The following is a 23,360-nucleotide window of genomic DNA, read 5'->3' on the forward strand; positions in this document are numbered from 1 at the left end:
ATGAAGACAGTGTTTTTATGCACTGGAATCCGGAAAGTGTGTTCTCCACTTTTAACTTGCCGCAAACCTGTTTGTCATAAACAATATACAGTAGTAAGGCTTGAGGAGTGTTGTGTGTTAACAGTGCTGGGCTCTTATCTTTAAAGGACAAAGCCTCCAGGATTGAACGTATCGTAGGGGAACACCGCCTCTTCTCTCAGGGTCTTAAAGAGCTGCAGGACTGGGTTTGTGAAGCTCAGAGGGTCCTCAACACCTGCATCTCCACCACCACCGACAAGGGCGTGTTGGAGGAACGGATGTTACAGCTGGAAGTAAGGAGTGGGCGATGACGGGTGTGGGAATATACCACGATTTTCAACTATTTTTGGGCCAAGGAAACTCTCATTGTCTCAAAATCAAGACTTGGAGCAGCTCTAGTGCTGAAACAGTCCTGTAGCAAACAAATGTAAAAAAAAATAAATAAAAAATGCATTGAGTCAGCAGGGACGTCTGGAATCACATACTCATACATCTTATTTAAATGTTTCAAAGTAAACACTGCACAAGCTGCAGAAGATTAATCACACATTTAAGCATTAAATGTATGTTCATGCCCTGGATAATAAAGGTCAGCGTTGATAAACAACCGTACCAGTGCAGCAGATACCAAGGTTAGAGCGTCACTACACTGAGGAATAATTCACATTGTTGGATGTAGCACCAGACCAAAAGCAGTGATGGTAATAACAGCGTTTTAAAAATAATGGCGTTACAAATGGTGCTACTTTTTTTAGATAACGAGTAATCCAAAAAGTTACTATTTCCCCCACTGTAACGCCATTACCATTACTGACAATAAAATGCGCCATTACTTGATTCAAGAAGTATAAAAAACAATGACCATATTGCTGTAATGTAATGTATATGACATATGTATGTGTGCAATATGTTTGATTATTTAGACATACAGTATGGGTGTAAGTGAACATGTGCACAAGTGAGATCAGGTGCACAGACGTATGTGTACATATACCTTTTGTTCTTCTTCTTTCCTTTTTGTTGTTTCTTTTGTCTCTATAAGGGCACTACGTGGTTAGCATTTGTATTACACAGTATAGCCACATCTGATTGAACCCATACTTACTTTTATTTATTACACTGATGATGCCCATGTTTTGTACAAAAAACGTGAAAAATAAAGTATTAAAAAAAAAAAAGTCCAGTCACAAAGTAATACACCCGTTAAAGTGTACATTATATACACTTTTTTTTTAGTCCATCAACTAGTCGGAAAAACACTGGAACAAATTTTTCCTCTTCTGCGGAGGAATAATGTGGAGGTTGGTTAGTTCCAGATAAACGGGATGTTAGGGTCATGGTTAGGTGGTTAGGGGGCCGAGTCCAAGTAATTTGACAATAGTTAACTTTCCTGGTAATTAGTCACTTTTATAATGTAGTAATTCGATTACTAACTCATTTACTCTTTGGGGAAAGTAACTAGTAACTATAACTAATTACTTTTTTAAAGTAACGTTCCCCACACTGACCAAAAGACACACTGTGTTAGTGGTTGGTGATCACTAACTAACTGTTGGCCCGTCTCTTTGTCCTCAGGCCTTGCTGGCTGCTCGTCAGGAGAGGGAGATCCAGCTGAAGATGCTGCTAACGCGAGGGGAAGCCGTCCAGAGGAACACGTCGGCCGAGGGCGTCCCGGTGATTCGCAAACAGATCCAGGACCTCAAGGACTCGTGGGACTCCCTGCTCTCGGCCTCCATTCAGTGTAAAAGGTTGTGATCATGACGCAATCAATCTGTCAGACCGTTGATAAATGGGGCCGCGGGCCTGTCTCGTTTCACTTGATGGATTTCAGTTAGTTGAAAGGTTAAAGGGACAATTAGATTAAACTGCACGTGTAGGGCGCGTGCACATGTGTGTGTGTGTTTGTTTATGTCTGTGTGCTGCTAATGTCATTATGTTGATTGTCACAGTCAACTGGAGGGCGCCCTGTCGCAGTGGACCAGCTATCAGGAGGACGTGGGTCAGTTTGTGTTGTGGATGGACCGCGTGGAGGAGACACTGAGCTGCTCGGACAGACAGTACTCTGAGATGAGAGACAAGACGGCCAACCTGGGAAAGACCAAGGTATCACATATACTAGCTGATAAAAGTATTGATATCAACTCTACCAAACACTGGTCTGGTTTTTTGCTGTTTACAAAGCAGTTGCCATGTTATCCAGCTTTTCTTTTCTTTTTTTTCTTTTTTTCTTTTTAACTTTTTCTGATGTTCTTCCAAAAATATTGGACTACCATACATGTATATCCCCGAGCCTCCCAGTGGAGCTAGATAAACTACAGTGAGTGTGTGTGTATTTGTTCTGATTTCCCTCCAGCTTCTCTATGAAGAAGTATTGAGTCACAGCAGTCCTCTGGAGACCATTGCCACAAAGGGGTCCAATATGGCTGAACACTACACCACCCAGCAGGAGGTGCAGCAGCTGCAGTGTAGATACAACACGCTCAAAGAAAAGGCCAAGGTACTTACCCACAACATACGCTTTCATTTTTTTCTCCCTCTGCAGGCATTTGAATAATGAATGATTGTTATGCCTCTGCGCCTGCAACAGTCGGGGCTAGAGGCACAGCTTTTGGGGTTCTCTGTCCGTCAAGGACGAACTGATTCGATTTTGGCGGTCAAAGAGCAAGGTCATGGCGACCTCACAAAACATGATTTTGGCTGTAACTCTAAAATTAATGCACTTATTGTGATACAAATTAACACAAATCTCTAGTATGATAAGTATGATACAATCCTGAAACTATGACATTTTGCATCCAGTTGGTCAGAGGTGAACTTCAGTGTGACATCATAATGTTGTGTAAAACCACTGTTATTATTTTATGCTGTAACTCAGGAAGGGGAGACTGTGACCATCTGTCCTGCAACTTAACTGACTGGTGTTTTACAGAACGCCTTCCGGTCATCCATTATATATCCATTATATCAAAAATGTTGGTGTTAATGACCTACATTTTGGGCTTTTTAGTAATTTTTCTAGAATTATTCATAATCACATTAACAATATTGCTAGCTTTTTAGTTTCAAATATTGAAACTAATGTCCTTTTGAATATTATGTTCTTCTTTACTCTCCAAAACACAATTATAGTTATGTTTGTGTGAGTTATATGTTGTAAAACTAACCCAATCATTGTTTTTGTCAACACATTTCCACCGTCCTGTCCTTCCTTAATATTAGATAGACAGAAGATACGAAGATACTTAATCCATCCCACATTGAGTGGCTTCCTGTAATGTTTCCAACCTGTTGTTTTGCAGAATGCAGTCGGCAAGGCCAAGGGACTAGTACTGGTCCACCAGGAGTATCAAAGGGGCTTACATGTGTTTGAGGACTGGCTGGAGCAGGAGCAGGCCTCTCTAGCCTCGCTGTCTCACCCAGAGGGAAACGTGGATACACTGGAGAAGACGCTGCAACAGCTACAGGTAATAATAATAATAACACTGTGGAGGTTTGTGAGTGTACAAATGCACAGAGAGTTTCTTCATATTATTGTGTACTCTCTTACCCACATCTGACATCAGATCTCTCTCTCTCTCTCTCTCTGGAGGCCAATGCATAAATCTTTAACACCTGGACCCTTTTGGCAGCTGAACCACTCCAGATTCCTTTAGTCACTGTTTCTCTCTCTGCTTGTTTTTCCTCACACAGCTCCTGCAGGATCGCTGCTCAAACGGCCAGTCTCTGCTCTCCTCTGTGCTGACCAGCAGGGAGAGAGTAATCCCTTGGGGTATACCACAGATCGAGGACCGGGCGCTGGACACCGCTCAGAGGGAGTGGGGGGCCTACCAGGGCCGCCTGGAGGAGACCCAGACCCAGCTGAACTCCACGCTGACCCGACTGAGGCAGATGGGCCAAAGGTTCCTGAGTCTGGCCCAGTGGCTGGAGGAGATGGAGAAGGTGGCAAACATCAGGCGTCATCGGAGGTCGGACAGAGGCAACAAGGAGACGCAGCTGAGGAAACTCCAGGTCAGAGAGAAACTGACCCCGACGCTGGTTCCTGCAAAAGGGCTTTAAGTTCAAACATGTGCTTCAAATACAACAGATGCAGCGATAACAGCGACCTACCTGTGTGTTCATACACTCTGAACTCAACCGCAGCAATATAGAAAGAAAATAAGAGTTTACCTTCAAAAAAAAAAGAAAGAAAGTTATGAGGTATTTTGGGGCTTAGCACTGCAATATATCACTTTTTTAACTTACACAACGCACATTCTGCTCACAACATGAGTAGTTTGAAGCTAAACCACCGTGGACAGAGTAGTGGGTCTCCTCCCTCTGGAGCAAACTTCCTGTCAGTGTCAGGATGTCAGACAGTCTCAGGATTTTCCCTCCCTGCATTCCCTGCACACACAAACACACAAACACACAAACACACACACACACACACACCCCTTGTCCCATATGATGTGTGATTTGATGTTACACAGTATTTCTTTTTTCTCTCTCTAGTGTTTGTCGACATTTATGACGCGTTGTTTCTTAAAGGGATAGTTCAACATTTTGGCAAATTGGCCCATTGCCATAATCCCTATAGTCATAGCAGTAGGTTCGTTACCTTTAATTGTCGGTGCAAGTTATTTTTAGAACGGTGGAGCAGAGCGGCGAGCTGCTCAGAGCTACGCTACGGAAGCTCATGGGATTTCTTGGTTTCCCTCATCAAACTCATCAAAGACAAAATCCAAACAACTCCAAAACGCTCTGGTGGACAAGTTGTGACCTGCACATGCACCACGCTATGAGATAATAACGGAATGTTATGAGACAGAGTTGTTTTCGAGATAAATTTATGCAAAATCACTGATGCACATCCCCTTTGGGGCAATTTTTCAGCAAGCAGTCTCTGCATTTGCCTTGAAAACAACTCTGTCTCGTATCGTTCCGTTATTATCTCATAGCGTGGTGAATGTGCAGGTCACAACTTGGCCATAGCGTAGCTCTGAGCAGCTTGCGGCTCTGCTCCGCCATTCTAAAAATAGCTTGCACCGACAATTAAAGGTATCAAACCTACTCCTAAGACTTTAGGGATTATGGCAATGGACCAATTTGCCAAAATGTTGAACTATCCCTTTGAAAAAAACGTATATAATTTTAACTGGATATAACTAAGGTATGATCATTAATGCGCACCTCTGTGTCTCCTGTGAACAGGGGTGTCTTGAGGCAGTGCTCGCCCGGCAGGGAGAGGTCGATGGCCTCTCCTCTCTGGCCCAGCAGGTTCTGGAGGAAACCTACATCAGCAGTCGAGTCAGTGTCACTGCCACCCAGCTCACGGCCCGCTACCACTCTCTGCTGCTCAACATCCAGGTAAGAGACCCTGAGGGCCGGTTCATGAGGTCGTATCTGTATAATATCTTCTGTTTTATACCTGCTCCCAGTCTGTCAGACAGTTTAAATTGATATTATACAAGATTCCCTAATCCTGCTGACAGGAAAATAAATATTTGATCCCCTGATTTTTTTGCCCTTATTTCACTTTATCAAAAGTAAATTAATTTATAACCTTTATGATGATCTTATTTCTGGATGTTTTGTTGATATTCTGTATCTCTCTTTTAAAATAAACTTACCGTAAAAACTATAGACCGTCCATTTCTTTGTGGGGGCGCAAACTTACAAAATCAGCAGAGGATCGAATACTTATATTCCCTACTCATTCATACTTAATTATATGAAATAAGCAGCAGGGCCAGATGTGAGTTACCTGTTAATAGTGTTTGTTCATAGACGTTTGAGTCCACCCTTGTCTTTCATTATGTCAAAGCTTACAAGTGTAATTACAGAAGTATAAATATTTTCTGATGCCATACAGTATGTACAAGATACAATTGCCCATGTTATCAGCTCATATACTTACTCCTTGTAGATCCACTGCTTAACAGTATTATTTGTATAATTGTATCAACAGCGCTTTTGTTGGACAGGAAGAATAACTTGAAACATTGCTGCTGCACAAACACAATACAGAGTTTCCTGTCTGCCAAAGATTTTCCTGTTCAAGACCTACCTGTCATCATGAGCGGAATATAACAGCGTGTCTGAAGGGTTCAGTGAAGTTAAATTTAAGATCTTAAAAATAAATGCAATTTAACACGTGTTTCATAATCTAATGGACAAAGTATAAACTATATTTGGACAATGAAAGGAGAAACAACCTAGTATTGTCTATTATTATATCACATTCTTTCTGTACCTCCTCTCTATATAAGTAATATAATGATATTTTTGTGATTATTTAATTAATTTTGGCACTTGCTCGCTTTGAAACCATGACCTTCCTCATTACTGAAGATATGATTAGTGACAGTGTCTCCTATAGGTCTCATGGTGCTAAATGAAGCTCTGTAAAATATAATTAATTCACTGTTGCAACAATTACAACTCCCAACAAACACATAAACACTTTATAAGTCATCATTTTTAATGTTAATCGTTTCAGGTTCATGTTATAAGGCCTTTTTTTTAGTTCCTTCTAAATTAAAATCGTTGCTTTTAAAGCCTTTTTAACACCTGCAGGCTCCTTTTACAAAGTCGTAATGATCTATGAGTGGAAAATTTAAACAGTTTTGTGTCACACGGTCTCAATCACAGATCAAGAACATGTGAATTCGTGTGCAGTGCCACCGGGGTCTCTGCCCGCAGTGCGCTTTTCACACATGGTTATGCTCTCTCACCGTGGAATTCACTGCAGTGCAACTTTGGGCCTTGTTTCTGTAACACCCCATTGAAGTAGCTCTTGGAGTTATGCCTGTGAGCCCAGCCTGTGTTGTTCTGTATACTCAGATCTAGCCTCTCTATTTGTCTGCTCCTCTGGGGGGGGACTAAAGGAAAATCAATGGGGCTCCTCTGGTCTGGGGCTACGGCTGTAATTAAACGCTACAGAAGGCAATCTCACACCCGGCACCGGGAGTGGAGGAGCTTTGCCTGCGCTGCATTGATTTTTACACCTTCAGTAACACATCCGAGTGTGTGTGCTGTGTGCGTGCGTGCATGCGTGTGTGTGTGTCTCGCTGTCACTCCCTCGGTTTGTTTCTCTGTCTCTGTTAAACCCACACCCCTTCCTTCCCCTCTCAAAATTCAACTCAAGCATGCATATACTTAAAGTCATGCCGACACACACGCGTGCTGCAGACACACAACATCCCTCACCGACCGTGCGCGTCTGTAATTATTCTGTGTGAAGTGGGGGCCATATGGGCTTGAGGTGGGAAGCTATTACCTCTGTCTAGTCAGGAAAGGTGTGCACTCAGCACTATCAGCTAATTGGAGGTTCTCACCACAGGATTTGCAAGTTGAGTGAATAATGTGTCAAACCTGCAAGAAACCCTCTCCATCCTCGCGGTGTTATTGACTCAAAATTTCAGTCAAGTGGATAATGCGTCAAAAACATAAAGGCCCTCTCTCCACCTTGTTGTGAAGCTATTGACATTCAGGAGAGATGAAAGAGGATGGGGGGAAACTGATATTTTCTGTTTTGATGGCTGATCAGAGAGATTTTGGTCCTTGGTGGCCAGTGTTACACTACTGGGGCCACATATCACACCTGAAACGGCTACAGATACACTCCTTGTTTCCTGGATATTCCCCCGACTTTAACAACAGTTTTGACCTCAAACAAAGAAAAACGTTTCTCTTCATATGATGAAATAACCTGTGGACATGAAAGGGTGGTTTTGATTTCCAATTAATTACTTCATCATATTTTAAAAAACCGAAAATATTAGGCCCAATTATTTTATATCATGCATATTGTAGCAGTATCAGTCAGTATCAGTTAAGTTGACAGCTGGCGAGACCACATACTGTACACAAGGGTTTTTGGGAAAAAACACTCCAAAAACTATTGACATCCTTTGTCTCCGGTTAAACTGTACATACACTATACTGTATATTGCAACCTTCTTTTAAAATCCTACATTTATTGAACTTTTCTTTTGACCTTTTATCCACTTTTTTTTCCAGGACACCATCAAGCAGCTACGGGAGGAACTGAAGAGCATTGAAGAGGCGGAAAATCTTTGTATGTCTTTCACCGACTGGCTCAGTACGACTCAGAAAAGCTTCATGGTGTTAACGGATACCTCTGAACCTCTGGACCGGGTCGCCATGGAGAAGAAGATGAAAAAACTAGAGGTATTGATCTATTTGCCCAAACATACAGTATATTGTATTTACTTTTGGGTTAGTATGTTGAAGTTTCACAGTCACAGTGCTTGATCTCTCTGTATTTAGATACAAGGTGCAATGCTGCGTTTCATACATGCTCCTGAACAGGTTGCAATAAATCAGCACAGATGTCGGGTATTTTCATGGTAAAATGATGATTTAGCAAGACTCCAGTTCATGGAGGAGAAGCTGAACACAAACCCATCTGAGTCCAATATCAAGCCAGCAAAAAAATGTCCAGTCGCAATTTAGTTTTCTGCCAAGCAACATATGGTATCTGCTTATAGCATCAAGTGTACAGGTTTCTTTGGCAGCCACAGCATGCTTGGCTAGTAAAAATATGCATGAACTATCTGGAGAGCAAGCACAGCAGTCACTTTACCTTTAATATTTGGAAAGTGCTTCAGCGTTTTAAGAAACTTGCTGTCGAAATTGTCGCAGTTTATCTCTGTGTGCATTGTGTCAAATGGTCATTAGCAAGAAGACGCCCTGCTGGAACATGCACAGACTACAATACAATACAATACAAAAAAAAAAATCATTGCTGACGTTTATTTGGCAAAGCTCATATCGAGTGTGTAAAGGATTGAATGAGAATGTGAGTATCGATCGGCTCTTTATGAAGACAAAGCGGGTGCTGCTTTGGAGGAAGCGCAGAGCCAGGGAGAGACCTCCCACTGAGAGGCAGAGGATGAAGAAGCGCCGGTGTCAGGAGCCTGCTGGCACAGACACCGTAATTGATGCAGTGCCCTTACCGCTTCACATCCCTCTCTCACTCTCACACACACACACACACACACACACACACACACTTGTCTCCTCTCACACTCGTTTCATACCATAAACAACGTACAAACTAACAAGCAACAGCAAACTCACAATCCCGTGAATCCTCAGTGATTTCTCACATGTTTTTACACCTCTGATTTGAAAAAAAAAAAAAAAAAAATCACTATCACTACATCTCGTTGTCTTTGTCTTCTTCTTTTTCTTCACAAACAAACCCAGAAATGCATTCAGAGACACACACAGTAGACGTTTACAAAAGATCATCTGGTGTGGGCTTTGCAGTAATCCTTGTCTGGGATCGATGCTCTGTCTCTGCATGGGGACCGAAGACACGCTGTCACCACATGTGTCCTTCCAGCGCTGCAGATAACACACAAATGCTCCATCACTTGTGAGATGATTATACATTGACACAAAGACCAGCAGTCAATAGTTGCGTCAAGGGCCATTAGTTGGATTTGAGCCTCATTAGTGACTGTAAAACGCATGAGTCAGTCAGCACTGGTGGGCGCCGTCATGGAAACATCACATGCTTTGACTTCATTAAGATATTGAACATTTTTTAGTAATTATTAAATTAGCATCTTGAGATATATACATCCTTTGCCTCCTTAGACTGCACAATTTTAGTAGTCTGTATTTGAAATGATTGATTTTTTACCACTTTTCGTATTTTCTTTCTGTCTAGGGCATCTTAACCTTTTTATTTTTCATTTGTCCAAGATATTTTTTTATTTGTACTGTACATGAGTTTCTTCAGTGCTTTAAAAAAGCATCTACCACTCACTAGCTTCAGGAAAAATTGTAAACCAGGCAAAATACAAAATGTAAAAAAGGCTCTTTCCATCTCCTAATTAATCCGCCCCTTCCCCTCCCCCCATTCTGAGTTTTAATTTCACTGGCATTTTTTAAATAAATGTTCAAGGGCATTTCTAAAGTCCCTGTTGCGTTCAAATGCTCATAGCCATACTGAAGGCAAACTGGCCCATGTTAATATTTCTTAATTATCAACAATGATACATGCTTTATTCTAACTGAACCAATAATACGATGCAGAGTAGAGTCAGCAGGTTTTATATACTGCAGTTTTGCTGCAGTTCATGCATGAGAGACAGTGACAGCAGTGCTTACAAACTGCTCTCAGGGTCACCTTTGAAATGTTCTCCCTCCGTTAGTGGATAATGGTAATGCCGAACGTGGTTGTCAGCGCTACAGTAGATGTATTACAGTAGATAATGGAGTATGAGAACTCATGCAGAATAAGAAATCAAGACGCTTGTGCTCATCATTTACAGCGGGCGCACAAGATACTTGACATGGATAATTAGGGTTGACATGGTACAAGACAGTTCACTGAATAAAGGGCGGCACTGTGTGCAGGACCTCAGATAAAATCTTCACCAGGCTGCACTGACTGTATTGACGAGTATTGCAGTGTAGTATTGACTGCCACTGGCACTGCAGTATCGAAGTGTCAAGAAGGTTTCAATCCTTCTGTCAATAACTAAATTTAGCCAAGTCCACTGAGTTATTATTATGTTCTCTGTGCCCAAATATACATCAACAATTTTTAGGGGTTTAAATGCTTTTTAAGATCCTATTGACTCTACTATGTGCAATATGGACAAAATCGTATTTCTCAACAGTCAATCTCTTTTCTTTTTCTTTTTTTTTAAAGTATTTTTTGGGCTTTCAGGCCTTTAAAAAAAAATGGATAGGACAGTAGAGAGACAGGAAATGGGGAGACAGAGAGAGGGGCAATGACATGCAGCAAAGGGCCACTGCGGCGAGTGCGATAGCCTCTGTATGGGGCGTCTGCTCTACCCGCTGAGCTTCACGACGCCCCTCAACAGCCAATTTCAACACGATCTTGGGCGATCTGGCAAATTTAATTTAAAGTATAGACAGCCAGTTTCCACGAAGAAAGATACTCCACAGGGGGGTTCAGGTTTGAATCTGCTGCTAATGGCAATCACTGCAGACGTCCTTATTTTAACCCATCACACAGAATTGTATGGAATTGCGATGTAGCGAGTGTTTCTTATTAAGGTCATTAAGCGGAGACGTTGACATCGTGACACTGGAAGCGATGAACATGCCTGAACCTGCAGCTTCTTATTAGACAGCAAACATGGGTCCGTGCAGAAAGACACAGCTTCTTGTTATGGTATACATTAAAAAAGGGAGTAGCTGGGGTTGTTGCACCGTGAAGCTGCTCTCTACTCGAAGCCTTAATAGACTGATGATGAAAGCTAGATGATGTCCCATTGAGTGGAGGTCTGTGTGTGTTGTGGTTGCCCTGGAAACCCCCATGGCTACTGCTGCCTGTTAAGGCTCCTTATAATTGGGTCCTTCTTTCATATTATTCAGTGTGGTCTCTCCACACCATGACCTCCCCAGTCTTCTCCACATCCCACCACGCAGGTGTCAGCCTACCTGATGGGTTCAAAGCCTTTCAAACAAACTGCCGGGCTGGTCTCGGTGACTGGGGCAGCAGCACTGAAGGTGAAGGACAAAGAAATCAAGGGTTCAGTGTTTGAATGTTAACCTCAAAGTCAGTGGAAACTATGATAGTAGGATTTCCTTATCATAGAGCGTGTATGCTATTAGTTTGGTCACTCAGCTGTGCACAAAATACCTTGGTTCATATTTAGTATAAAAGGAACAGTAATAACACTTTAATTGAACCCTTGCTGAGTTTTATTTCTTCTCTCTCTCACCCAGGTTCTCCAGTCTGAGCTCCAACATGGCCACACTTTCCTAAAGTCTCTGAGGGAGCGTGCAGAGCAGGCGGCCGGCTTCCTGGACGAGGCCGGAGCTGAGAGTTTGGGAGCTGAGGTGGAGGCTCGTCTCGCCCAGCTGGAGGAGCTTGCAGGCGGACTGAGGCAGGAGCACAGCTTCCTGGAGCGGGCGCTGCTGTTAGCCAAGGAGTTTCAGGACCGATACAGAGCTCAGGCCCAGTGGTTGGTGGAGACCCGAGCTTTTCTCAACACGCCAGTGGAGCCCAAGGCTGAATTGTACCAGCGGAGAGCACAGCTCGCTAAGTATAAGGTATAGCAACCATGTCATTTATCAGGCTTTTCTATCTGACTGTACTATATTTAAATTGAAATAATGAGTATAAAGCCCTACAGGGCATCACATTAATGCTGCGTTCAGTAATTTTGCACTTGGGTAGGTCCAAATAGCAGCAAGACCTGACTGAATATTATTAGCTTAATGGAGCACTTGAGTGTCCTTGCATGGCTCTAAAATTGAATATACTTTACATAACTGCTGATGATTTTCTGGATTATACCTTTCCTTTCAAACCGATAAACACCCGTGATGTGCTTTAGAAAATCCAAAACACCAGTAATGTGCAATGAGAAGAATCGTAACTTAGCATGACATACTGCACTTCCTCATATAAAGTCATCATTCTTACGATGTTGTACTGAATACGAAAGCTACATGTTGTCCGTCTGTCTGTGTCCGCAGGCTCTATTGCAGATGGTTCAGTCCCACGACGGCTCCGTCAGGTCAGTGGTGGAGAAGGGAGACGCTCTGCTGGCGTCCGTCCACTATCCCTCCATCAGAGACAAAATGAACAGACTGCAGAGGGACTATGCTGAACTCTGTAAAAGAGCCATGGTGAGGAGCTGTACTGTGTTGACAGCGGTTTTAATATACAAATGATATTTCCAAGATATAATTATATATCCATATGATTATATGTAAATGTTTTATAATAAAGACACAAGAGGGTTTAAGAAGCATTTAAAATCTTTAGAATAAGTCTGATACATTATACTATAGGTGGTTACAATAGTTTGCATAGTCCAGTAGTACTCAGTGTATGTTTTCTGTGTGTGTTCATCTGATCCAGACTCACGTGGAGAATCTGGAAGGCCAGGTGAAGGAACAGGAAGCGTACCACAATGAGCTCCAGGAGGTCGAGCGCTGGCTGCTCCAGATGTCCAGCAGAATGGTGACTCCAGATCCCACCGTGGGCGGCAGCCTGGAGGCCGCCACTCAACAGCTGGCCAGACACAAGGTGACCAATCACATCGCATCGCTTCTTCTTCTTTTTTTCTTTCTTTCTTTCTTTCTTTCTTTCTTTCTTTCTTTCGTTTTTTTTTTTTTTTTTTTTGCTGTTACTGAGATTGTTGCATGTAATCAAGCAGTGAGCCTTGATTACAGGGCAAAAGTGTCCAATGTGTTTTAATCTAAATTTCCAGACCTCAGCTGGCAGATTCAAAATGTTATTTTCTAACTGTTACAATAATCAGGTCCAATTTACATAAAGTAAAGTGAAGTAGGCACTTTCATGTTTATGATCATGCTTGAGGATTTCATTCTCAAACATCACCATACTGTATAATTAGTCTGACCAGCTGACGTATTTACTACTTAGTGGTGATGTTAATTTTGTTGTGCGACATAAACTGACCACATGTGGTACAGCATTTACGACTGTAATGTTTTATGACTGTAAGCACTTACAAACAACATGGGGTAAAATAAATTGCTCAAAGCTTGTTGGTTAACACACAGGTTTATTCTTTATTCAGGTATGACTGCCATATATGGTTATCTATGTCTTTTGTTTTAATGGATTTTAATAGCTGAATTGTGTTAGAGGCAACATTTCACGTTTTTTTTTCATATTTCTAATTGATTTGGAAGACAATAATAATGATAAATTGATATTATAATGTGTAAAACAATACATGCAAAATAGCATTATTATTAATTTGCATTTAGAAATTGACAGCTGTCCTCTAAAACGTATCCATTCAGGTCTGTTAAACACCTTGACTGACCTTGCTGTCTGTTCTGACCTCTCGTGTCATTGACCAATAGACCGACTCAGCCTGAAATATGTCATACATATGTACCAGTGTATGAGTCCCATCCATGGAGACTCTCTCTAACATGATCCTACTTGGTCACTTTGTCCTTCTCAGGCCATCATGGAAGAAATAGCGGGCTTTGAGGATCGCTTGGCAGGCCTGAAGGAGCGCGGAGACCACCTGGTACAAGGCTGCAGTGACCGTGTGCAGAGCAGGCTGAGACAGCAGGTCCAGGCTCACCAGCAAGGCACCAGAGACAGCTACTCTGCCATCTGTAGCACGGCACAGAGAGTGAGTGAGGAGGAGGAGGAGAAGCAAAGAGGGAGGGAGGGACGGGAAGCTGAGAGAGACATGTTTTCTCTGTTTGAAGTAGTGAAATGGTTCTTGCGCGTCGGGCTACACAGTCATTTGCACATGCAGCCGTAGATGTGAGTGTGACCATGCATGCAGATGCACATGCACATGCACATGCACAGACTCAGACTCGCATGCTTTAAATATCAGTGGCGTTAATATTCCAGCAGCCTCGGCATCCACTTAATCCTAACCCGTTCTGACACTTAAACCCATCTCTCAAGACAGCCCCTCGCTGCCAGCGTAGAGGGCACAACCAATTAAGGCTGCCAAAGTGGAGCTCAACAGCAGCCGCACTCAGACGGACCCCACCAGCCAAAATCACTAACTCAATCTCCCCCATATTAATCTCCGCGTATCCCCTGTCAACTTCACTTTTTCATGCCTGAGCCAGAAAGTGGTCACACGCCACTATTCAGTAGATCTGGCGAGCCCTCTAATCCAGCCCCGCTCTGTCATTTTGGCAACCTCTACTCTGTCATCATAGCTCACCTCCCAAGACACCACCTCCACCACCACCACCACCACCACCACTCGCACATCCAATCTGGCATTGTGTGATCCAGCCACACTTTACCACTACACTGCTGGCTTCTCTACAACTGCGCCTCCAGTGTGACGGTGGCTGCCAACTGTGTCCCAGCACAACACAGCTCTAATATCCTGCCTGCCACTTGCCACAATGCCAACCTTCTAGCCTTTGCCAAATACGCTGGGCAGTTTGCCAGTACGTGCCCCCCCCCCACCCCCCTTTTTCCCATCTTTCGGGCTCTCATATTAACACTGTCAATCAGACCTTGCTGTTTCGCTCTCCCCTGGAGGGCATGGACGCCTCCACATTCAACACCTGTCAAATATAACACTGCATAACTGCCTGCTTGTTTCAGCTTTTATTGTTTAATATGACTTTGTGCTTGGCGCCATGTTGCACTGTGGCCCCAGTGGCATTTGATTTTTGGTGGTCAATTATCTTGAAGGTCAACTATTTCGTAGTGTCTTGTTAAATCCAGAAATGTAGCATTTAAATGTAAATATCCGTGTCTTACAGGTGTATCAGAGTCTTGACCATGAGTTACAGAGACACGTGAGTCTTCAAGACACACTGCAGCAGTGTCAGACCTGGCTGACCTCTGTTTCAGATGAACCAGAGCCCCCTGCACACACTCCTCTCAGCCTGGAGGAGGCGCTACAACAGGTCGGTACACCATCCTTCATAATTCATTGTCTCTATTTCTTTTAGTAGTAGTAGTGCTTTTTATTCACACACACACACAAAATCATAATTAATTTGCTAGATCATATTGTGGCCAGTTTTAAGCCTGAGGAAGTTATCTAAAGCTTATAATAAGATCCATTTTAGATTTGACATACATTAGACATACACTTAACTTGTGAGTTTAGCAGTTGTTCTTTAGATGGCGTTTGAACATGGATATTTTTTTGGATAGGTGAAACAGGAGCGGACTCTCCAGGAACAGGCCGGCACTTACCTCCAACTTGTGTGCTCAGCTTGTGACCTGTCACAGCTGAGGGTCAGGGAGACGGCTGCAGCCATCCAGCAGGTCAAACTCCAGGTCAGTTGACATATAAACAAGAAACTTAACTCAGTGTCTCTGTAAGTAGCCTGCGTGTATGACATTACTGTGTTGTGTGTTTTTGTGTCTAGAATGAGGAGCGTATGCTGCTTTGTGAGGAGGTGGCAGACAGCTGGAGGGACATGGAGGAGCAGAAGGCCGATCTGGAAGTCCAGCTGAGAGAGACAGAGCAGCAACTTCAGAACCTCGTCAGGAGACCTGCAGAGCTGGAGCCGAAGATCGCGCAAAACCAGCTGGACAAGGCCCAGGTCTGTGTTTCCTTTTTTTCTCTCGTTTAATTTAAACAGTTTGTTTGATACTTCAAACTTCTGAATGTCTAATTTTAATTAACTCAAACATGAGCATTTTCAATCCTTTCCTGCAGGAGTTCCTCCAGCAGATTAAGGAGCGACAGTCCGAGGTAACCCATCTGAATGAAGCCATCGGTAGGCTGACAGGCGGACAGGCGTCTCCTGCTCTGGAGGAGATAAAGAGAATTAGGAGAAGCTGGATGGACATGGGCCAACGCGCTGAAGAGCTGGAGGCTCAGCGAGGGGAGGACATGCAGCGAAGTGGAGAGTACCAGGAGAGCGTTGTTGCTGTGGAGGAACTCTTCCACCAAGTATCCAGGGAATGGGACTACCTCGCCAGGTATCAGAGTTTTCGAGTTTTCTTTGTAGGATTTGATGTATAACTTTATTCATACGTTTTAAATACACTGTACATTTCTTAGTGGATGTTTGATTCATACAGTATATTAAACCAATGGTCTGTGTGTACTTAGGGCTGACACAGAAAGCACAAGTGAGCATCTTGAGGCCCTGAGGAAGCTGTCCAGCGACCTGGAGGAGCAGAGAGCAACGCTAGAAGACCTCAGAGACCAGAGACAAGCTATTCTCCCTGGACTCAGTTTGTTAGACAAAGAGCTGGTCAAGCAACAGGTGAAGCTCTGTTCTTATAGTTCATTAGGAAGTATATAATATAAAATGAGTTTAAAGAGTTTAGTCAGGTTTTATATCGTGCTTTGCCTCCCATCAGGTCGGTCACTTGGAGCAGCGCTGGGCTCAGCTTGAAAACCTGATCCAGCAGAAGATCCAGGACTCGGCGCAGACACTGGAGGATCTGTCTCGTGTGGAAACCCAGCTGAGGGACGCCCGGGAGTGGGTGGAGGAGCAGCGGCCTGCGCTCACATCTGCGCTGAAAAGCAGCCCACCCCCCGATCTGGCCCAGAGTTTCCTGTTCGACCACCTGAGCGTGTGCGTGGAACTCGAGGCCCGGCAACAGCTGCTGGGTCAGGCAGTGAGCGAAGCCCAGGCTGTGGCGTCCAGACTGGGGCTGAGTGAGAAGAGATGCCTTCAAGGGCTCGTTGAACATGCCCAGACTGAGGTGGAGGCTCTGGGGGCCCGGGTTGCCCAGAGGAGGAAGTACCTCAGTAAGGTAAACAGCTGGTTTTTTGTAATATATGCAAGTGAATTTTTTAATGAAGTCCTAAAGGAGCTAACTTGCTTAAGGTCATGTGGAAAAAAATAACATGGGTGGTCCAAGAAACAAACTATGGAATAGCTCATGTTTTTACTGATAGGACCCATGTTGCAGGAAAATAATGTTCTGCTCCTTTCAGGCTGTTAATAATTAAATATAGATAATTAGCAGTGTTTAAAGGAGAATTACGGTCATTTTCTAAGTAACGCTCTACAGCTCTAGGTCCCAGAGTGCAACCATAGGAAAAAATCAGAGAAAAAATCTGTGCTCTCCTCCTGCTAGCTGCGCTACACTGCAGTTAAACAGCGAAGTAATGGGGGCAGTTCTTTTAACCGCAACTTTGGCCTCTATATAATGCTCAAAATATAGTACTAGTAATAGTAAGTAGACCTTACTAGTCAACTGTCGAGCTTGGGGCTGTTTCCATCAACAAAGACAAAAATGTGAGAAAAACATGGATTTAGGAGGGAAAAAAAGCAGTTATATTCATGTTGATGCTTCTTTTCCCATCCAAAATCATTTTTTTCCTCCTAAATCCATGTTTTCCTCGCGTTTTTGTCTTTGTTGATATGGATAGAGGAGGCCAAAGTCGCGGTTAGAAGAACTGCCCCCATTACTTTGCTGTTTAACTGCAGTGTAGCGCTAGGTCTGGTCACACACTTGGGGACCTCGAGCTGTAGAGCGTTACTTAGAAAATGACGGGAATTCTCCTTTAATTCTTCCTCTGCAGGCCTTCACAGAGAGGACGCAGTTCCTACAAGGCTTGGGAAGAGCTCTGTCTTGGGTACAGCAGCAGGAGAGGAAAGCTCTGATAGACGACCACATAGCACTTCTCCCCGAGGACCTGGCCAAACAGGTCGCTGCCTGTCGCGGCGTCCAGCGCGGCCTACGGGCGTACCAGAGGGAGCTGGCATCTCTCTGGGTACAGGGGCGCGAGCTGGAGAGAGACGCCAGCGACAAAGAAAGAGCGGAAACCCTGGCCAGACTCGAGGAGCTACAATCTGTGTTTGAAACCGCCCTCCAGAGGACCACGCAGCGTCTCACAGACCTGGAGAAAGCCTTCACCTCGAGGAAGTACTTTCAGGTCGACCTGGACAAGACTTGCCGGTGGTTGAGGCGAGCAGATGCCATCACCTTCCCCGAAATCAATTTGAGCAACGTTGATGAACACGTAGAACTGCAAACACAACTGTCTAACTTTCAAAACGTCCTAGAACAGGCTTCAGAGTACGAGAACCTCCTTCTTATCGTCCAAAGAATAGGCCAGGAGATCCTCCGTACTCTGAACGAGATCGACCACTGCTACCTAGACGAGAGGCTTAATGCTCTGCCTCAGCAGTACAACGCCATCCTGGCTCTAGCCAAAGAGAAAAAAGACAGGGTGCAACAAATAATCCTAGAGAGAAAAGAGTTCAGCACTTTCTTTGATATCACTCGCAATGCACTGGAGGAGCTTCAGGAGCAGTTTGACAATCTGGAGAAGCAGACTATCAGTATTAAAGAGGAGGATGTTGTTTGTCTGATTAATGAATACCGAAGTATTAATGAAAGTTTGTTCCACATTAGTCCTGCTGTGAGGGAACTCTATGGCAAAAATCAGGGGTTCCTCTGTAGAGGTCAGCAATACAGAGGCGAAGAGACACAGCAGCTGGTCGGTCTCCACAACGCACTGAAGAGGAGGATCGATCAGAAAATTAAACACTTAGATAGTTGCCTAAAAACTATACTTGAACACAACAAAGTATTAACCAGCGTGCACTCAGAGCTGAAGTCTGTTAAAGAGAAGCTGGTCCAGCTGAAGTCAGGCGAAGACGTAGGTGCCGTAGAGAAACTCACAGGGCTTTATGCATTGCTAGAGAGACTGGATGGTGTGAACTCTCAGACTGAAGAATGTAACCATCAAACCGAAGGCCTCGGTCTGAAGTTTGAACCTGCTGCCTTTCAGGAAGCTGCACTGCAGCGAGAATCATTGCAGTCTTTGCAGTTTGAAGTAAAAGCGTTTGTTGACAAAAGCGAAACGGAAATCACGAAAACTGCGGACTTTGCGAGAGAGACCGAGACGATGCTGCTGTGGCTGAGGACTATCAAGGACAAACTGAAAGAGCCTTTGACCTTCTCAGAGGTCAAAGTCGAGAAGGTACACGAGGAAGTGCGTAAGCTGAAAATAATGGAGGAGGAATTGAGAAGTGCACTGAAGATAAACGATGCCTTGAGTAACAGGGAAAAGAAGAGATATTGTAGTAGAAAAGAAACTGTTCCTGCTCATGTTGAGGAGCGTCTGCAGGAGGTGACGGAGCTGGGAGCCAAAGTTCAAGATGGAATCAGCAAGAAGCAGGTTTGTGTGAAGTTATTCATAAATTACTATCATCACAGGGACATTTTCTATCCTTTTATTTTTTTCCATTATGGAAAGTATCTGCCAACATCTTCAACTTATCTGGAACCTAATCCATCATTTATGACTCGGAGCGACTGAATATGATCTCCCATTTCCTGTTTCCCCATACTATCAATATTAATAGGCCGAGGGAAGCTAAAACATTAAAAAGAGTTCAGGAGGGTCCATGAAGTCTGAATAAGTTATTATTAATTCATAATTGTTGAGTGGATTTAATGTGCTTAAATGTGATTCCAATGTGTTGAATAGTTCGTAAAAGTTAAAATGGCATAGCACAGTCTTTTCAAAGCTGCAAAGTTTTACAGAGAGAAACTGATTATCATTAATCTTGACCTTTGACATTGTAAGAGAGGACAATGATTAAGGCATGTATTTTTTACTACATTTGCGTTAGGAAACTTGTGCAGAAAAGAAGCTAAAAAGTTGATCAAATCACGTTCTCCATTTTTTAGATGGTTCTACATGAAGCTCTCTCCCTGGTCCAGAGGCACCACTTATCTCTGCAGTCCATGCAGAAGTGGTTGGAGTCTGCTGCAGTCCTGCTCCAGAGGGGCAGCACAGGGGTGGAGCTGGAGAACCAGACGGACTGTGTGCAGGACCTGGAAGAGATTTCGGTCCAAGAAACGAGCTTCACAGCTGGTTTAGAGGAGCTGAGGGCTCTGGACCCTCTGCTGGTGGATTTCATGGAACCAGGAGTGATGAGCGGACTCAGAGAAACGGTTGAAACAATGCAAACGAGAAACACCGAAGTCAAACAACAACTGGGTGCTCATAGAGAAGTGTTGCAGAGGTGTGTGTAAATATATTCATGTGTCCACTATGGGTCATGTTTGTCTAAGTATAAATAAGTGTATATATGCGGTTTATATTTTACATTTACATTTAAATTCATTCAACATGTCTATATAGTTTTATATTAATGTGTAATGTTTGTAATGTTTTGTAATGTAATTTCCTCAGGTGTACAGCTCTGTGGAAGTCTTTCACACATGAACGAGAGACACTGGTTGAGCAGATGAACGACGCAGAGAGCAAGACGGCCATGTTCACCACAGCTAAAGCTACCAATATCCAGCAGGCAGAGGACAAATGTCAGAGATATAAGGTGGGTGGGTCACTGTGTTGCTGTGATACACTCAGAAAAACACAGAGATTGCAGTTAAGGGTTATTAGATATTTATAGAAACCGTCTAATGTGCATGTGCTGTCTCCCTAATGGCTGTTCGACTAAATTCCAAACATTTGTTCTTGTCACGGCACCAGATGCACATTAATATTTAAACAGCTGAGTGTTTATGCATCATTCCTTTCCTTTTCTTTTTTTTTGCATGTGTGTCTGAAGTTGAAAATTTTAATATAAATATTTCAGAAAAATGAGTTCATGAATTGACTAGTGTGTGTGTGTGTGTGTGTGTGTGTGTGTCTTTTCTGCACCTTTTTGACTGCAGTCTCTGGTGGCTCACATCGACCTGCTGGAGTTGCCTTTAAACGCTTTGAAGGAGAACGCGGCAGAGTTGGAGCAGATCATCTCCGAGTCCAGCAAAGGCGTCACCAGCCACTCCGTGTCGTCGCTATGGCAACGGTGGACCAGGCTCCGCAGCGTGGCCCGAGCTCAGGAGAGGGCGCTGGAAGACACCGCGAGAGAGTGGAGGAACTTCACAGACAAGGTAGATAAATAAGATGTTGCATGTTTGTTTTGTGTGTTGATGCTGCATAATCAACCACATGCCGTATGCGTAATGTGTGCGCTTCGGTTTATTCACATCTACTGCATAAAACTTGCCCACAGCAGCTCAGTTCAGTTCAGTTCAGTGGGTTCACTGTCGTTCCACAAACTTGTTTATACTCTCTCGGCATTTACAGCTGACAAACACACAAATCTACCAAGTCGTTCTTGCCTCTGCAGATTTAGGTCAAACGCAGCAACAACTGAACACCAGTTGGTGTGCTGCTGCTGCTGCTGCTGCTGTGATGTAACTCCAGGCTTCAGGCCAGTTGTTTCCTCCTGCCAAAACACTGTGTCATGTGAAACGTTTTTCCCGCCTTTCGACCCATTTCGACTGTGTCAGTTCCCAAGAATTCTCTCAAAGCGCTGCTCCTGAAAAGGAAATGAGGTCAAACCGTAAGGAATGGTCACTTCCTCATATGTGGCACATTCCTGTTGTCCACTGGTTTTCTATGGGCCCTTTGTTCAACTGGACATGACGTCATTCTCTACATTTGGAGTCTGGACACACACAGGAAACGCTCTATATGTACCGTCTGATTTGACAGTTAGGTAAAAGTAATCCTAGATGAAGGAACGTGTACGTTTTTGCTCATGTCTTCTTTGAAAGATGAACTGAAGATGATTTAAAAGATACCTGAAGAGGTTGAAATATCCAGTATTTTACATGAAAAAATCAGACAAAATAACAAATAATAAAGGATGGAACAACTTGGGTGTCCAAGCAAATTTCCATCTGTAGAATTTTTAACATAGAAGAAGAATACATAATACTATCGAATGGCCCCATCACTAAACTTATGTATCGTGTCATGGGTAGGCTGTACAGTGTGGGAGTAAAGGTTGAATTTAATTTATACAAACTGTCACAAAACTACTATTTATCATACTGGCGGAAATTTGCTTGGACACACTTTATATCTTTAGCTTTAGGCAGCCAGTCTAGTTGCCCACATCAAATCCTCTCAACAGCAACAAAGGCTCTGTGAGCACAACATGGTAGATTTCTGACATGGATGTATTTCAGGAGCATAATGATATTCAAATGACAGCCTTTAGTCAAATGGGGAAGCTGGAGTCGTCAGAGCTGCAGTTTCCCTGTGGCATGATCACAAAACAAACATGTGTTGTGTTTACACTCGTGTCTTTTATGATATCATGTCATCTGAATATTGTGCTGAAGGCAATTCTCTTTTCATAACACAAAACATGTATCAAATCTAACTACATTCTTTATATCCATGTTTACCAGCTTTACTGCCTGTGTGAGTGTATTATGTCGCTGTTCCTCCACTTTCTCATGCATTGTCAATAACTATAAATCTTTTGCATCAAATGAACCTGAATCCCTGTACCTACACTTCTCAGATGGAGAAGGTTCGCTCTGTGTCCAAAGACCTCCACGGCCGGGTCCCCGACAGCACGGTAGAGAAAGCTGCAACTAGGACGGCGCTTCAGAGCCTCCTGGAGTACCACGACTCCTTCAGCCAGGAGGTGGAGAGGGAGCAGTCCATCCTGGCCCTGCTCAGGCAACACACCCGCAGCCTCAGAGGAGAGGAGGAGGAGGCGGGGAAGGAGGCGACGGAGAAAAAGACAGAGAATGGACACGAGGAGACGCCGTGCCTACAAGAGATCCAGAGCATGCAGGAGCAATATGACAGGTGAGTGACGCATGTGCATGGTGCGTAGGTACGACAGAGTATTAGGGCCACATTAAGAAAAAAACTTTTTCACAGACTTCGAGAATAAAGTCATAGTTTTCTGAGAATAAAGTCGTAATATTATGATAATTAGATCATAATATTCTGAGAAATAAAATCATAATTTTCGAGAAATGGCAATTTTATGAGAAAAAGTTGTAAAATTACTGGTAGAAAGTGGCAATTCTAACCCACCTCCACAAAAGCAGCGATTTCCTGGTTCTTTCTACGGAATAGATGCATTTTCTTGCATATTCTTTTCAAAGTCCTGTTACCAAT

At 43.5% G+C, this 23,360-nt stretch overlaps 1 protein-coding gene across 1 annotated transcript in view; it reads left to right on the top strand.

Annotated features, from left to right (window-relative positions):
• Window positions 1-23,360, top strand: part of syne1a (spectrin repeat containing, nuclear envelope 1a) — a gene marked incomplete at its 5' end in the record, with an annotated part of 127,628 nt that overhangs the window by 58,187 nt on the left and 46,081 nt on the right. Inside the window, 23 exons of the mRNA XM_084001067.1 lie at window positions 147-311; window positions 1,594-1,766; window positions 1,968-2,121; window positions 2,372-2,515; window positions 3,318-3,482; window positions 3,709-4,026; window positions 5,209-5,364; window positions 8,020-8,190; window positions 11,737-12,063; window positions 12,493-12,645; window positions 12,881-13,048; window positions 13,962-14,138; window positions 15,250-15,396; window positions 15,650-15,775; window positions 15,868-16,044; window positions 16,161-16,426; window positions 16,560-16,716; window positions 16,814-17,212; window positions 17,988-19,592; window positions 20,108-20,445; window positions 20,616-20,760; window positions 21,104-21,322; window positions 22,750-23,042. Of these exons, the coding sequence (XP_083857193.1) occupies window positions 147-311; window positions 1,594-1,766; window positions 1,968-2,121; window positions 2,372-2,515; window positions 3,318-3,482; window positions 3,709-4,026; window positions 5,209-5,364; window positions 8,020-8,190; window positions 11,737-12,063; window positions 12,493-12,645; window positions 12,881-13,048; window positions 13,962-14,138; window positions 15,250-15,396; window positions 15,650-15,775; window positions 15,868-16,044; window positions 16,161-16,426; window positions 16,560-16,716; window positions 16,814-17,212; window positions 17,988-19,592; window positions 20,108-20,445; window positions 20,616-20,760; window positions 21,104-21,322; window positions 22,750-23,042 (6,143 nt within the window). The remainder of the gene's footprint in view (window positions 1-146; window positions 312-1,593; window positions 1,767-1,967; window positions 2,122-2,371; window positions 2,516-3,317; window positions 3,483-3,708; window positions 4,027-5,208; window positions 5,365-8,019; window positions 8,191-11,736; window positions 12,064-12,492; window positions 12,646-12,880; window positions 13,049-13,961; window positions 14,139-15,249; window positions 15,397-15,649; window positions 15,776-15,867; window positions 16,045-16,160; window positions 16,427-16,559; window positions 16,717-16,813; window positions 17,213-17,987; window positions 19,593-20,107; window positions 20,446-20,615; window positions 20,761-21,103; window positions 21,323-22,749; window positions 23,043-23,360) is intronic.

The sequence above is a fragment of the Trachurus trachurus genome, assembly GCF_905171665.1.
Source record: "Trachurus trachurus genome assembly, chromosome: 24".
NCBI classification, from domain to species: Eukaryota; Metazoa; Chordata; class Actinopteri; order Carangiformes; family Carangidae; genus Trachurus; species Trachurus trachurus.